Raw genomic sequence first — 14,871 nt, forward strand, 5'->3', positions numbered from 1 at the left:
CAAGGAAGCCGGACAAGATCAGTTTTATACACCTCATAACCTTAGTACCTACAGTACTAAGGTTATGAGTAACCTATAGTAATAGGCAGAACTGATAGTGGAATGAGTCGTTTAGTTGTGGAGGAAAAAATAGATTTTGCTTTGTTCTACCAGCATCTCCAAATGCATTGCGACCTTAGCAGGGTAAGCAAAGCCTACAGACTATAGACTTTCACAGAATGCAATATACTATTTAGGTGGCTTGTGCTGTAACTGATCTTCTCACGGCAGATGTTTAGCAGAAGATGCTGCCAGCGGTGTCTGATGTAGGAATGGCCACTAGAGGGAAAACCTGCAGTTCTGTATGTAGAATATGAAATTTTGGTGCACCAAAAGATTTCATATAAACATAAGCAGATGTCTTACAGGGAACAAAGGGTAGGGACTCCCAGTCACATTCTGTATGCTGGGACCCTGTTTATCTTGCAGCTTTCTTCTCATTCAGATAAGAGAAGACATCCCACAAATATTATCCAGAAAGTTGGGAAATCTCTGGGTAGGAAAATGACCACTTCTGATCTATCCCCATCCAAACCCAAAACAGGCACATGATTGATAATAGTCACAGTTTGAGGAGAGGCAGCCTGCACTGTCCTATAATGGGATTTCTGGACAGGAAGGAGTTGGCCAGAATGTCTCACGGTTTTATCTCAGATACCTGTATCTCTGGTTTTGTTTTTTTTAACTCTTCTACAAATATCTATAAATGGCACAACTCTCTATTTAAAATAAACCAATTTCAATGTTACGTTTACTGGTCCTTTAAAGTTTAATTCATATCATTTTTATCTCTTTATTGCAATTTGTATAGTTGAATATTTGCCAGTTCTAGAATAAAAGTGTTGTGTGGTTTGTTCAGCAAGCTGTATTTATTGTGTCGGTGAAATCTCTTCCCAACTAGAAAGTGTGGGACAGGTGACCCTCAAAAGCCCAACTGTCAGGAAGGTATGGCTGCTGCCCATAGCACAAGTACTGCACGGATTGCTGCACGCGCTGTTGCGCATGGATACCCGCAAACTGATTAGTTGCGCGCATGCGCCTATGCGCATTCCAATACGTCGAGCACGGCGTACACACGCACGCGCCACGCGCCTGTTGCACGTATTGGCCCCAGGCAGCAAGAGAGTAGCAACTGCTAGTTGCTGTAAGATCAGACCGCTACAGTTGCATCTCTGTCCTCTCTCTTTCTGTGCTGTACGGAGCTGTACTTTCACCCGCATGTAGTAGAACAGATTCAACAGCTCATAATTTATAGGCTGGTGATACATATACTTTCCTGGCTCAAAACTGCGGCAGCCGGTGCCATCTATCCACCACCACTGTACTCAATAAACAATTAACTGCAAAGTTTGGGACTTGCTAATATGAAGATTTAGCTGGTGAATAAACTCATATACAGTATATATACGTATATATGCAAATATATCTTTAATTTAAAGGCAAAACAACACAGTTTTAGAAGAAAAAAATAGAAAAATACATTGTTTGGCAAACACATTATACAGTAAAAAAAAAAATTAAACATTATTGTAAATAATTTCATGTTTTTTCCTGTCTTCAGAATACACTGAGGGAAATGCCAGTCTTGAAGTCCTAAAGGTTTATTTAATTTCCCATTTGTTCCCACATATTATACTGCAAGAGAAAGAGATCATTTTAGGATATCACTTAATCTCATAAAATATTTAACGTGTTAATGTAATTTCAAAAATAATTATCAATATTTTTAAATCTACAGTTTTAATTAAAACCAGGCGATCTTTAATCAAGCACACTTTGATATGATGCAGAAGTTGAATTGATAAATGCAAGCTGCCCAGGCCCTAAAGCAGCAAAACAGCCTCAAACCATAACTTTTCCACTGCCATGCTTCACAGTCAGTATGAGGTTTTTTTCCTGAAAAGCTGTCTTTGGTTAGGACCAAAAATGTTCACTGTTACTGTGGCCAAACAACGCTAATATTATTATTCAGGATACAGTTACAATACAAGTCAAGACAAGATGGTAAGGAGGGCCCTGCCCAGTGGCGTCACAAGGGGGGTGCGACCCGCATCCGGGTGTCACCATTGCAGGGGTGACACCAAAATGACTGACAGTCATTTTGGTGTCACCCCATCTAAAAAGTCGGGCACGCGGTCATGGACCAAGAGCCCAACAGTGTCATGAGAGAGGAGGGGACCCGGCGGCATACCTCAACCCACCGGGTGAACCTCCCCTCCTCTCTCTGCCGACATCCATCACCAAGTCCATCTAGAGACCAGGTGACACCCGGGACGCCCCTGGCCCTGCCCATGACAGCTTACAATCTAAAAGGGAGGGGCAGGTGATACAAAAGGCGGTAGCTGTGTGGGTATGTGTTGTTTGAGAAAGTAATAGTCTAGTTAGGTTGAGGAGGGTTAGTCTTCAGGGATCGCCTAGAGGCAGACAGAGTAGGAGATAGGCAAACAGGTTGGGGTTCCAGAGGATGGGAGAGACTCTAGAGAAGTCCTGGACGCGAGCATGGGAGGAGTTTGCAAGGGAGCTAGAGAGCAGGAGGTCTTGGGAGGAGCGGAGAGGACGGTTAGGGTGATACAGGGCCAGTATTCGAGTTAGGGCTGCAAGTTCGGAGGAAATAGTTTGGTCTGGTGAAATATTATCAGTAAGGCAGGAAATTAGGGAGCCCCAGATTGTACGAAAAGCCTGAAAGGAGTTCTAATCCTTCCCCGCTCTATCCAAAACTAAGAAAAAACATACACTTTACGCCTTGACCCTGATCCATGTAAACCCCACACTGAAGCTGGGATTGCCACACCATAACTGGGACAACAGGAAACTATAAGGGCTAGTGCACACCATCCCCAGTGCGTTCCAGCCCAATTCGTTGCCTTCTGGGGCAGGAGGAGGCGTGGCGGTGCATTGGAGTCACCTGAACACGTGGCACATCAATGCCTGTGTTCCGGTCCGGTGCAGTCAGAAAAAATAGTGCATGCAGCATTTTTTCTGACCGCACTGGACCGTAACGCAGGCATTGATGTGCCACGCATTCCGATGTGGGCGATCGCACTGCGGCGAGGGGGCGTGGCTGTGGTGCCATTGGCTTCAACTCCCCCTCCCGCCCCAGAACGCAGAGAGCCAGCCGCTATGCAACCCAGTGTGTTCTGGCACTGAATCGGGCCGAAACGCACTGGGTCTGGTGTGAACTAACACTAACACTTGCCATGCTAGTTAAAGAATTGAGCTGATAAAAATCAGGTCAGAGAATGATGACTGAGCTTACCTGGTGCATATACGAGCCTGAATCCTGTCCAACTTGCACTGTGATCGCTGGAGAAGACGATCTGCATGGTATTCTGCTTGGATGTAATGGATGGTGGCAACGTCTTTCCACAGAATTCAGACTTGTACGAGGAAAGTAGACCCTGTCCGTTGTAGACCTGAAGCTTGTCAAAGGCACAGATGCTACTCATACTGCCTTCTACATCAAAATGGGTAAAAGTGATCTTAACCTGGAATGAAACATTCAGATTTCATGTTAGGTGATTTGTATGATGGGAGGAGAAAGGACAGGAGAGTACTCAGAAATATTGTTTTGTTTTTTTCACAGAAGACCAAAATAAGCAGTGGAAAAAAGTAATACAAAAGTACACAAAAAAAACCCAAAGACCACTAAATGACGTAATAAAAAAAGAGTTTCCACTTCGGCATTTTGCACTAGGGCACTTTGTACTAGGGCCAACTTAGACAGGAGACCTACCAGCAGGTCTTTGGAGTGCGAGAGAGAGAGAATTACCTAATGATCTGTCTCATTTTATAGCGTGCATAAAATACTGTATTTGGTAGGCATGTGCAGGGCAAACAAATTTGTTTTCTGACGAAAACGAAAAACATTTCCATTCGTTTCATCAAAGAAAACAAATTTTTCTGCCATTTCGGATTCGGAGGCAACGAGCCTCCGAATCCGAAACCACACACTGAAAATTCAGAACGAGCGGCGGCCGCCTCGGCCGCCGGTGAGTTCTGCGCTTGCACGCTGCCATTTTTCAGAGTATCTTGGTAAACACCAAGATACTCAAAGATAGCTGCGCACCTGCGCAGAACGTGCCGGGGCCAATATGGCCACCACGCATTCTGCAAATGAATTTATGTATGCCCGAATATAGTTTTAGTATATTCGGGCATATAATAAATTCGTTATTTCGAATTTGGACGAACCGCCGAATCAAACTAATTTTGTCGATTTGCTTGTTTGTCCGAATCCGAATGCACGGCTAGTATTTGCATATATGCCACATTCTTACCTTAGAGGTGGTGCTGATGTTCCAGTGACAGTAAGCCTCAATGGGGTAATTGTTTGGGAAGTTGGGGGAAGTGATGACTCCCTGTGGGTTTGTCAGCAAGCCACCACAAACTGGAAGAGACACAAAACATCTCATTATAAACAGATGTACATGTATTTGGCTTTATAATCAACAGCCATCCCCAAAGCTTTATAGACTTGGTATAAGAACAATAAAGCTTCTGAATTCATAAAAGTTAGTTGGATGACCAGCAAAACATCTTCAAGAAAAATGCAGCAAGTCCAGTTGCCTTGATTTATTTTTGACATATAATAAACCTGCAGTTTAGTAAAAGCCTATAAACTAAAGATGCAGCTGAACATCACATAAATTGCCATATCATACGCTTGTGGTTGCAGTAAAGCCCTCATAGTAATGTCAGAACTCCCCAAAGTTCCTATGTAAAAAGCAACTTCCTGAAAGTCATAGACTCCCCCATTTCCTGCTGAGGAATATCTCTACACAATATCTACTACTTCAGATGCTAAGGAGTATCTGTTATCGCTTGGGATCCCGAGCTGGCACCCTTCATTTTTCACAATTAGCAGTCACAACTGCTGCGATACCTGTATTAGAAAGAGACTCCATGCTTAACTTTCCAGTGGCCCGTTTGTTGTTGTCATGCTGTCTCCTCGGTGCTCGCCAACCATTGCAAGTATTCCACATTTCCAGGTGTGTGGAATACCTGGTCCTCCTCATTTCCCCAGTTCGCTCATACATCATTAGTGAACGTATGAGCTAGCGGGAGTGTGCAGTGGGGTCAGGGCGGGCCGAATACCTGCAGCGGCCAGCAAGCACCAAAGAGATGGTGTTTTAACAAACAGGCTGCCAGAAAGATAAGTATCCGGACTATTTTTTTTTACAGGTCTGTCATTTTTTTTCAAGTGACCCTGAACTTAAAGAGTCGCTTTATATATACCATTTTTATTTTTTCTCCATTTATATATTTTCCTGTGATTTACTTTGTAATACCAAAGATTTCACTTTAGAGTATAAAGAATCTGTTACTTTGCCTATTACTTCTGGGTAGGGCCTCCTCTTGAGACGCAGTGCTTGGGCCAGAATGGCCAGTCATTAGCCCCGAACATTGAGAATGAGGAAGAAAGAGTTAAACCCGTGTAAGCTTCGACACAAATCTTACACAAGGTTCGGACTCCTGCCTCCGTCAGAGGAAAGGAGCAGTGGGGAAAGTCAGCTGAGGTGAGTATCAATGGGTGAGGGTTGTTTTTTCTTTCAAGAGTACCTATCATTTTGCTCTGAATTGGCAAAGTGGCAGTGTCTCCTTAAGATTTAAGTATAATTGCTAAGCTGTCACCAATAAAAATCTGATCCGGTAAGGGCAGAAAAAACACGAGATACAATGTTGGTTCTCATCACTCCATATTAAGCAGAATACATGGCTCCATCTTGGAAATATCAAACGTGTAGTCACTCTGATCATGAACGGGCAGCTGGATAAAGTTCTAAAGTGCATCTCAACCCAAGAACAAAAATGTAATACATTGCGGTTTACTAATCCTAATCCTTAGAAGAAGTAGCTTTTATTTTTTACATTTCATGCAAGAACAGAAAAAGTTCTGATGATCCTACTAGAAATCTTGAGTCCTTTTTACAGAATTTAAATCTTAGACAATGCTATGGGCAGGGCCCAATTTACTCTCTCTGCTGCCCCAAGGCCAGGTCCTCAATGTGCCCCCCTTCTCGCCAAACCCCCCCCCCCCCATGGAGAATGGCAGACCTGCAGGTTGCATACAAGTGATCTCGGCGACATCGCTGCTGTACATTTAGCTCTGCTTGCCCAAAGCAGGGCTAAATGTAGAGAACAACTACCCGCCCGGCACCGGAACTGCATGTCCCGGGCATCGGGAGATAGGAAATCCACACCCCTGCTGCCCAGAGACCAGACCTTGTGGGAAATCCGGCCCTGTCTATGGGCTTCCCGGGCTTCCTTCTGTGGAACACTTGTTCCTTTGACAACTTTTTAAGATGGGAATTCCATTGACTTCCTTTCATTTCCAGTTACATCTCAAGCACAGGAAGCAAAGGGAAATCTCCCCAGAGGTACACAAGCGGGAAACAATAACCTGATTGGAATTTGAACCATTGCCTACTCTTTTTCAAAAACGTTTTGGCTTTACATACACTTTAAAAAGTCAGCCTGCCAAAATCTGATGTTGCAGATGTTGATGGAGGTTGGTGAGTTGAGGTAGAAAACATTGCTGAGCCTAATACTTCCTTACCATTGTTTGCGTCCAGAACAGGCCTTGGCTTGGTGGTTGTAGTAGTAGTAGTAGTTCTTGGTGTTCTTTTGGTGGTAGTAGTAGTGGTGGTTGGCTTTGTTGTGGTGGTAGTAGTAGTGGTGGTTGGTGTTGTTGTGGTGGTGGTCTGACCAACAGAAATTTTGGAATCAGATTTTGTTGCTGTTAATAAAAAGCAGAATACACTTGTCATAAAAATTCAGACATAAATAATAGACATATATCCCAGCAAAAAAAATGTGTTTTGTTTAAGATCAATTCGGATTTTTATTTCTTACGGATTTAGGATCCATCCGAATTTTCGTTTCGGAACAAAGTCACATGACCGTGCCTGTAAGGCAACCCCCAACAGCCAAAAAAACCCTTCTGATTGGCCAGAGAACACTCACATGTCCGAATTAGAACACAAATTCAGACTGATCCGTATTTTCATTAAATAAGCATTTGGATTCGGACGCGTTAGAATTAGGAAATTCAGATGTGTCCGAATTTTCGAATCCAGCAAAAAATTGTACAAATATCCATTTGGAACTAAACAAAATCTACATGTCTAATAAATAACTTTAAACTGGGCTCCAGTACAGCTAAATAAACAGATGAAATACACACACTAGAGCAGTTTTACCTGCCAAAGGATTTGTATTTCTGTCCATCCAGTCCTGTAGTTTTTTTACAGCTCCTCCACTCACAGCATGGTCCTGTCTGGCAAAGGGAGGGGACCTGATCTTTCTCTGCTGCAGTTTCACTTTTACTTACAGGTTGCCTCCCCACCGTGTCACCGGACAGTGAAAGGAGAAGCAGGAGACTGATGAGCTCATCTCTCTGCCACTCTGTTCTTTTTCCCCATCAACATGCTGCTTGCACTGCAACACACCGGATTGGCTTCTCGTGCTGCTTCATCCTCTCTACTGGACAGGGACTACAAGAGGCTAATGCCGAGTCCAATTCAGGTACTTACATTGCTTGCATTTAAAAAATACATTTAATGATGTATTAATAAATGCAGAGCTGCATTAATTTGTCTCTTTTATATCTGCCTGGAGTTCAGCTTTAAAGGGAAAATAATGACCCTGGAACTTTGCCTGTATGCAGACTACAATCAACAAGCATATATTGCCCGCTATCAGTATCCATCAAATCATCCCAATGGAGATGGGAAAAATTGTATTGGATAATTCAAGTAAGTGCTGGATCAGTTTTTAACAGGTCTGTATCTTCCTGGACTACCAGCTGACAAACATGGCTAGGAGCAAAGCGCTAAGGTCAAAGTACAGAAGCCCAGAACATCCATTAAGAAATTAGCTTATAGAAGTCATGCTGGGGCAAGGTGGGATTTGATTGGTCAATAAGGGTGTTGCACTCTCCTCTCTGATCTCACAGATGTGAAAGGAAATGCATCCTTTTAGTATAAGATCTCACAATATGCTAGGAACTTACAGCAGTTGTACAGGGTGTTGATTTTTATGATATCCAGAGCGCTCATGCCAATGTTCTCTCCAAAACTAACAGTTTTGTCGGGAACAGCTTCCATTGTAGGCATGTTGTTTTTGGAGAAAGTGGTTCTATAAGAAGAAAATAGGAAATTAGTCACTTTCACAATCTTAACAAACAGTAAAATAGCATTAAAACAAGTCCTGACTGACCTCTCTAGCTGCAGGCACCATGGAGGCATGAAGCGTCCCCAAAAATTCCTCTTGGATCACTAAGCATATTGTATGAGGAATATAGCTTAGCTTTTTTTAATAGGCGATAAGACTGCAACTCCTTTTCAGCAATTCTTAACATTGCATCTTGACACATTTCATTTTCATTGTTTATGAGTAAGTGAATAATGCAAGTGAATGGGAGTTATAAAAAGAAAAAGCTGAGGATCAGACCCAGTCAGTTGTGGAGAGGTGCATTCACCACCCCGCAGCTATACGTCAAAAAGAGACAGGGAATGCCGCCTCTACAACTGCCCCCACAGATTGGGTTGGGAGGATGAGGTGGCGGTCAGAGTTATGAATGGCTTTGGGCAAACCCCAAACCCATCTTCATCTCTAGTAAAAGCCAGGAGTAAAGCCGGGTAACATGACCCGTCAAAGTCACATGGCAATGTCTCCTCCAATCACGGAGTGCCACCTCTACAACTGCCGCCACAGATAGGGTTGGGAGGAGGAGGTGGTGGTCAGAGTTTTGAACGGCTTTCGGCAAACCACAAACCCATCCTCATTTTTACTAAAAGCCAGGAGTAAAGCCGAGTAACATGACCTGTCAAAGTCACATGACCAGGTCTCCTCCAATCACAGAGTGCTGTGTAAAGCAGAGAAAACTCCAAAGGATATTGCAGGCTGCATACTGCAGCCCACATATTGTGAATTGTTAGGTTAGGGTATGCAGTAGTACAGCAAAGTAAAAGTGAGAGCATTATCCTAAAGGTGCCAAAGAGAAACAGCACACATATTTTAAAGTGGTGAGTGGGGTTTGGTCAGACCGTGGAAGAAATAATAATAATCTTTTTGCTTGTGGTCCAAATTTCTATTGAGGAAATTTTCCCTTACTTTCTGTTGGTACAGGAAGTGATGAAACATCTCTCTGGTGGGGACACTGCAACAAAGCATTCATTTTGTAAAATTGTAACTGGTCAGACCCTCTGTCAAGTTATTAGTACTACAGTATATGTGTCTTCTTGGCCATGTAACAACCACTGCCCTCATTTCTTGTCCTCCTGTTATGAGAGCAGAAAGTGAGGTGAAAACTCTCCAATGGAAAGGGGAGAAATTTGGTAAAGGCCTTCAGTCAAAAAAAATTATAAAAATCTGACTGAAGTATTTATTCTTCCCCAGTCTATCCAAAACTAAATCAAAAGTTGGGGTTGGAGTTGGGCTTTAGGGCTTGCTCACACCAGGTCCGAATCATTTCCAGACCAGAACAATTTGTTCCCGGACCAAAAAAGCATCCCAATGTATCCCTATGGTATTTCTGGCCTCCAGACCAAAAAATACTGCTTGTCCCATTTTCTCTGGTCTGGAATGCACTAAAACACATGGAAATGCATCAAAAATGCATACAAACTTAATGGGCAGCACCTGTAAGCCCATTTGAAGCTAAAAGAAAAAGGGGCAAAATCACGGTAAACTCACAGCAAAAATGCGGCAAAATGCGCCAAACTGGTCTGGAAAATGGTGTGAGCCTGGCCATAAAGTGAACCTGACAATGAACTCTGAAACAACTTAATAAACTGTACTATTTAAAATATATATTTCTGCACCTTATCAGACTGATCTCTGAGTGCATTAGATAGATAGATAGATAGATAGATAGATAGATAGATAGATAGATAGATAGATAGATAGATAGATAGATTACAGCTATACGTCAAAAAGAGACAGGGAATGCCGCCTCTACAACTGCCCCCACAGATTGGGTTGGGAGGATGAGGTGGCGGTCAGAGTTATGAATGGCTTTGGGCAAACCCCAAACCCATCTTCATCTCTAGTAAAAGCCAGGAGTAAAGCCGGGTAACATGACCCGTCAAAGTCACATGGCAATGTCTCCTCCAATCACGGAGTGCCACCTCTACAACTGCCGCCACAGATAGGGTTGGGAGGAGGAGGTGGTGGTCAGAGTTTTGAACGGCTTTCGGCAAACCACAAACCCATCCTCATTTTTACTAAAAGCCAGGAGTAAAGCCGAGTAACATGACCTGTCAAAGTCACATGACCAGGTCTCCTCCAATCACAGAGTGCTGTGTAAAGCAGAGAAAACTCCAAAGGATATTGCAGGCTGCATACTGCAGCCCACATATTGTGAATTGTTAGGTTAGGGTATGCAGTAGTACAGCAAAGTAAAAGTGAGAGCATTATCCTAAAGGTGCCAAAGAGAAACAGCACACATATTTTAAAGTGGTGAGTGGGGTTTGGTCAGACCGTGGAAGAAATAATAATAATCTTTTTGCTTGTGGTCCAAATTTCTATTGAGGAAATTTTCCCTTACTTTCTGTTGGTACAGGAAGTGATGAAACATCTCTCTGGTGGGGACACTGCAACAAAGCATTCATTTTGTAAAATTGTAACTGGTCAGACCCTCTGTCAAGTTATTAGTACTACAGTATATGTGTCTTCTTGGCCATGTAACAACCACTGCCCTCATTTCTTGTCCTCCTGTTATGAGAGCAGAAAGTGAGGTGAAAACTCTCCAATGGAAAGGGGAGAAATTTGGTAAAGGCCTTCAGTCAAAAAAAATTATAAAAATCTGACTGAAGTATTTATTCTTCCCCAGTCTATCCAAAACTAAATCAAAAGTTGGGGTTGGAGTTGTGCTTTAGGGCTTGCTCACACCAGGTCCGAATCATTTCCAGACCAGAACAATTTGTTCCCGGACCAAAAAAGCATCCCAATGTATCCCTATGGTATTTCTGGCCTCCAGACCAAAAAATACTGCTTGTCCCATTTTCTCTGGTCTGGAATGCACTAAAACACATGGAAATGCATCAAAAATGCATACAAACTTAATGGGCAGCACCTGTAAGCCCATTTGAAGCTAAAAGAAAAAGGGGCAAAATCACGGTAAACTCACAGCAAAAATGCGGCAAAATGCGCCAAACTGGTCTGGAAAATGGTGTGAGCCTGGCCATAAAGTGAACCTGACAATGAACTCTGAAACAACTTAATAAACTGTACTATTTAAAATATATATTTCTGCACCTTATCAGACTGATCTCTGAGTGCATTAGATAGATAGATAGATAGATAGATAGATAGATAGATAGATAGATAGATAGATAGATAGATAGATAGATTTATAAACATCTCTTGTAAACTTCACGTATATTGATGAGACTCACTTGGCGTAATGCATGATGGATTCATAATCATATTTGGTGAGATCGATGTTCAAGGTATCGGATATCTCATAACTACTAGCATAGCCTGAAATTAAAATTGAAACAACAAGTTAACACCAATTATATAAGAAATCTGTTAAGTTAAGTCTGAATTAAGTTATAGTGACCGTGACTTCCTGTAACATCTTTTATGTTATGGAGCCAGCCTTTAGTAATCACACCGTCCCCCATCATCACACATCACTGATTTAGTGTGGACAGTAGGACAACATGTTCTGAGTCTACGATGTTTGTACCGTGTGTTCTGAGCCCCTTCTAGATAGACCCCTAGACTCTGCTTGCCACCTAAGGACATGCAGTAACAGGAACGGTAAGAATTGTCTATGGAATACAAGTGTGGTGACATCCATCATGCCGCGGTGGCTGACAGGACTTGTAGTTCTCCATCTACATATCCTGTCAAAGGATCTGTAAATGGGTGGCAGAGCTGTCAAATAACAGCAACAGCCTGCGGGGAGAAGAACCCCGCGATTGAGGTAAGTGGAAGGGCAGAAGGGTTGGTCAGGAGGGGCGGGGGTTTGAGGGGGTTACAATCTGACCATGTTTCTTGTTCTTGTTACACCCCAAATATGAACGCAATATGAAACATGGTCAGAAATGTGAACTTAATCATTATCTTTTAGTATAACAAAAGTAGATCCCAATTTAGGAGGAGAAGGATTACAATCCTGGCATCCTTACGTCACAATTGAGCAAATTAAACAAATTTAGACCTGCCCACTGCCCCCTGCTGCCTCTTTCTAAACATGCCAAAGCTGAGCTGGCAGGAGGAACTATATTTTTTACCTGTGCTGCCAGTAAGAATAATATAATGGAAGGGGCGGACAGAAACACAACATTTTTTAGGGTGTGATGATCTGAAATGGGTCATGTGACTCAATAACTACCAGAAAGATAATAAAAGTGTTGATTGGTTGCACATACAAATTAGGAGAGTTGGCCTCCTAAAAAAATGCTGTTTGTGTTGGGTTCTTGCCAGGGGCGTAACTAGAAATCACAGAGCCCCAAAGCAAAATTTTGTATGGGGCCCTGTGATTTCTAGTTAAGCCCACCTGAGATTACACACAGCCCACCTGAGGGTGACCCTGCAGAGCCCACCATAGACTCTCTATGGTAGGCTCTGCAGGATCTCAGAGGGGCGGTCAAGCCCTCTTACCTGTCTGCTCCGATCCTGTGTCCTTCTCCTCCACGACCATTTGCGGGCCCAGCCTCCTCCGTCACTGGGGCCCGCCTCTTCGATCATCGGGCCCCGCCTCCCCCATCTCTATGCCCCGCTTGCTCGATCACTGGGCCCCGTCTCCTCCATCGCTGCCGACGATGGGCCCAGCCACTTCCCCCGAAGCTGCTGGTTGTCACCGGCTCAGTAGCGGCTGTGAGAAGGAACGCGCCGCTGCACATGTAAATAGTGGCGCGTTCCTCCTCACAGCCGCCAGTGACAGCCAGAAGCCTGAGATGCCATAGCGACCCAGGCGGCCGGCACGGCATCAGGGGGATGTCCTGGCAGGGCCCCATAGCGGCTGCCTGGGTCGCTTTGGTGATTGTAACGCCACTGGTTCTTGCTGATCCAATGGCTTCAGCACTTTCTGAGTACTTCACCTGAAGACCATGTAATAGAACATCTTTAAACAGATTGGTTTCATTTACGTACCGTCTTCGATGTTATCCCACAGGACTTTTATATAGTTATCTCTGTCTTTTCTCACATGTTCGTGTTGGAGGCCCAGTGCATGTAGGATTTCATGTGTAGCAACTGCCGTCCATGTACATTTTGATGGACCCAAAGAGATTGTCTGTACACCTCCACTTCGTCCTAATGCAGACCAGCATCTGAAAATAAAAACTGCAGCTGTAGTCTGACACCAACAAGAGAGAATGGCGGTGGGCTGGAATGTATTCTCCATGTATCTGTAACAAATATTAGACCTCACTCCCAGCATTTGAACAGAACAGCAGGGAAACAAAGTGAAGGTATGTCTACGCAGAAGGGAAAACTGCAATTAAAGAGTACCTGTAAAGGGCAAACCTGGAAAAATGCTGCTTATACATACCCTTCCAGAGGCTGAAAGCTAATGTAATCTGCCTCTGACGTCTGCTTGATAAAACGAATGCAACTGGCACCTTCAATACTCATCATCGCATACTGTATTACTTGGGATTCAAAGAGACCTGTAGAGGTTGAAGATAAATATAATCAAATTCATCAATTGTGAACTTTAGTCTTTTCACAGTGTACATACATTGATGACGAAGTGACCAGTTTATTGTACTTTGTTTGCAGTGCTGGGCTTGGGGTTTCCATTGGCCTTGCCTGCCATAAGATGACTGACTATCCTATTTGAGATCCTGCACTAGTATACTGTACATCCTCACCTTCAATCAGCCCTTCTTTTAAATGGCCTTTCAGATATCCCACTTGCTGGATCTGCTTTGACTGACACTCAGGTAGGTCTGTACATGCTCCGTGAGACAGCCTCCCATCATGTGAACCACCGGTCCCAATGCATGCATATTGGGAGGCTGTCCTATGAAACATGTTTAGACCTACATGAGCGTTGGCCAAAGGTGATCTGGTGAGTGGGGTATCTGTAGAAGGGCTGTGGTGATTCTAAGGTGATAGGAATGCAAGATCTCTAGTACAAATCCCAGAAGTAGGTGTTTCAGCTGCTAACATAAGGGTAAAAAAAGGGAGCATGGTGTAAATATGAATCCTTTATGGGTCCCCCTCTTTTTTTCTCCCCCACTCCCGTCCCATATCATAGAGGTGTGTGTTCCATATCTTGTACTGATGAGGGGGGAAAAAAAAAAAGAATCACAAAATGCCTGCCTGGCCTGCAAGGGGAAATGAACAGTTGTGTACGATTAGGCTGTATCTGTACAATACATAGGGGGTCCTGCATGTACAGCTAGAACCTAAAGGAATGATTTGCATGACTCACCCCCCTGTTCTATAACCAGGAATATATTGCTTGTTTTTTAGATTTGTATTGGATGTGACGTCATACTTTCTGTTTTATCAGCACTTGTTCTTTCCTTTAAAGCAGCAGTCGCCAACCAGTGGTCTGTGGACCACTGGTGGTCCGCGAGAACATTTTGGTGGTCCCTGGGCCCCTCTGATGCTGTGCAGGCTAGGCCGTCATTGAAGCGGCACGTAGGCTCCAGGGCTGCCTCTCACTTACTCAAGCAGCGGCTGTCAAAAAGGAATGCGCGGCTCTCAGTACAGTGCGTGCTCCGCAGGAGGCGGGGCATCTCGTCAGTACCCGGACTGAGCAGGCTGCGGGACACCGAAAAAGAGAGGAGAAGCCAGGTAATAGTGGCTCAGTGTGGGGGAAGGGGAGGCACGGGGGTGGTTGGAAGCAGTGCTGAAACTAGGGGG

General features: G+C 43.8%; 1 protein-coding gene across 1 annotated transcript in view; it reads right to left on the minus strand.

The window, feature by feature from the left end:
• Positions 1-2,860: 2,860 nt before the first annotated feature.
• The window catches only part of LOC108790859 (embryonic protein UVS.2-like), a 20,139-nt gene continuing 8,128 nt past the window's right edge, over positions 2,861-14,871 (minus strand). The window contains exons 5-12 of the mRNA XM_018561217.1: positions 13,547-13,664; positions 13,147-13,325; positions 11,439-11,523; positions 8,051-8,175; positions 6,596-6,775; positions 4,317-4,426; positions 3,296-3,524; positions 2,861-2,967 (exon numbers count right to left, since the gene is read on the minus strand). Of these exons, the coding sequence (XP_018416719.1) occupies positions 2,861-2,967; positions 3,296-3,524; positions 4,317-4,426; positions 6,596-6,775; positions 8,051-8,175; positions 11,439-11,523; positions 13,147-13,325; positions 13,547-13,664 (1,133 nt within the window). The remainder of the gene's footprint in view (positions 2,968-3,295; positions 3,525-4,316; positions 4,427-6,595; positions 6,776-8,050; positions 8,176-11,438; positions 11,524-13,146; positions 13,326-13,546; positions 13,665-14,871) is intronic.

Source organism: Nanorana parkeri, unplaced genomic scaffold (assembly GCF_000935625.1).
Source record: "Nanorana parkeri isolate BGI_ZX_2015 unplaced genomic scaffold, ASM93562v1 scaffold508, whole genome shotgun sequence".
Taxonomy (NCBI): Eukaryota; Metazoa; Chordata; class Amphibia; order Anura; family Dicroglossidae; genus Nanorana; species Nanorana parkeri.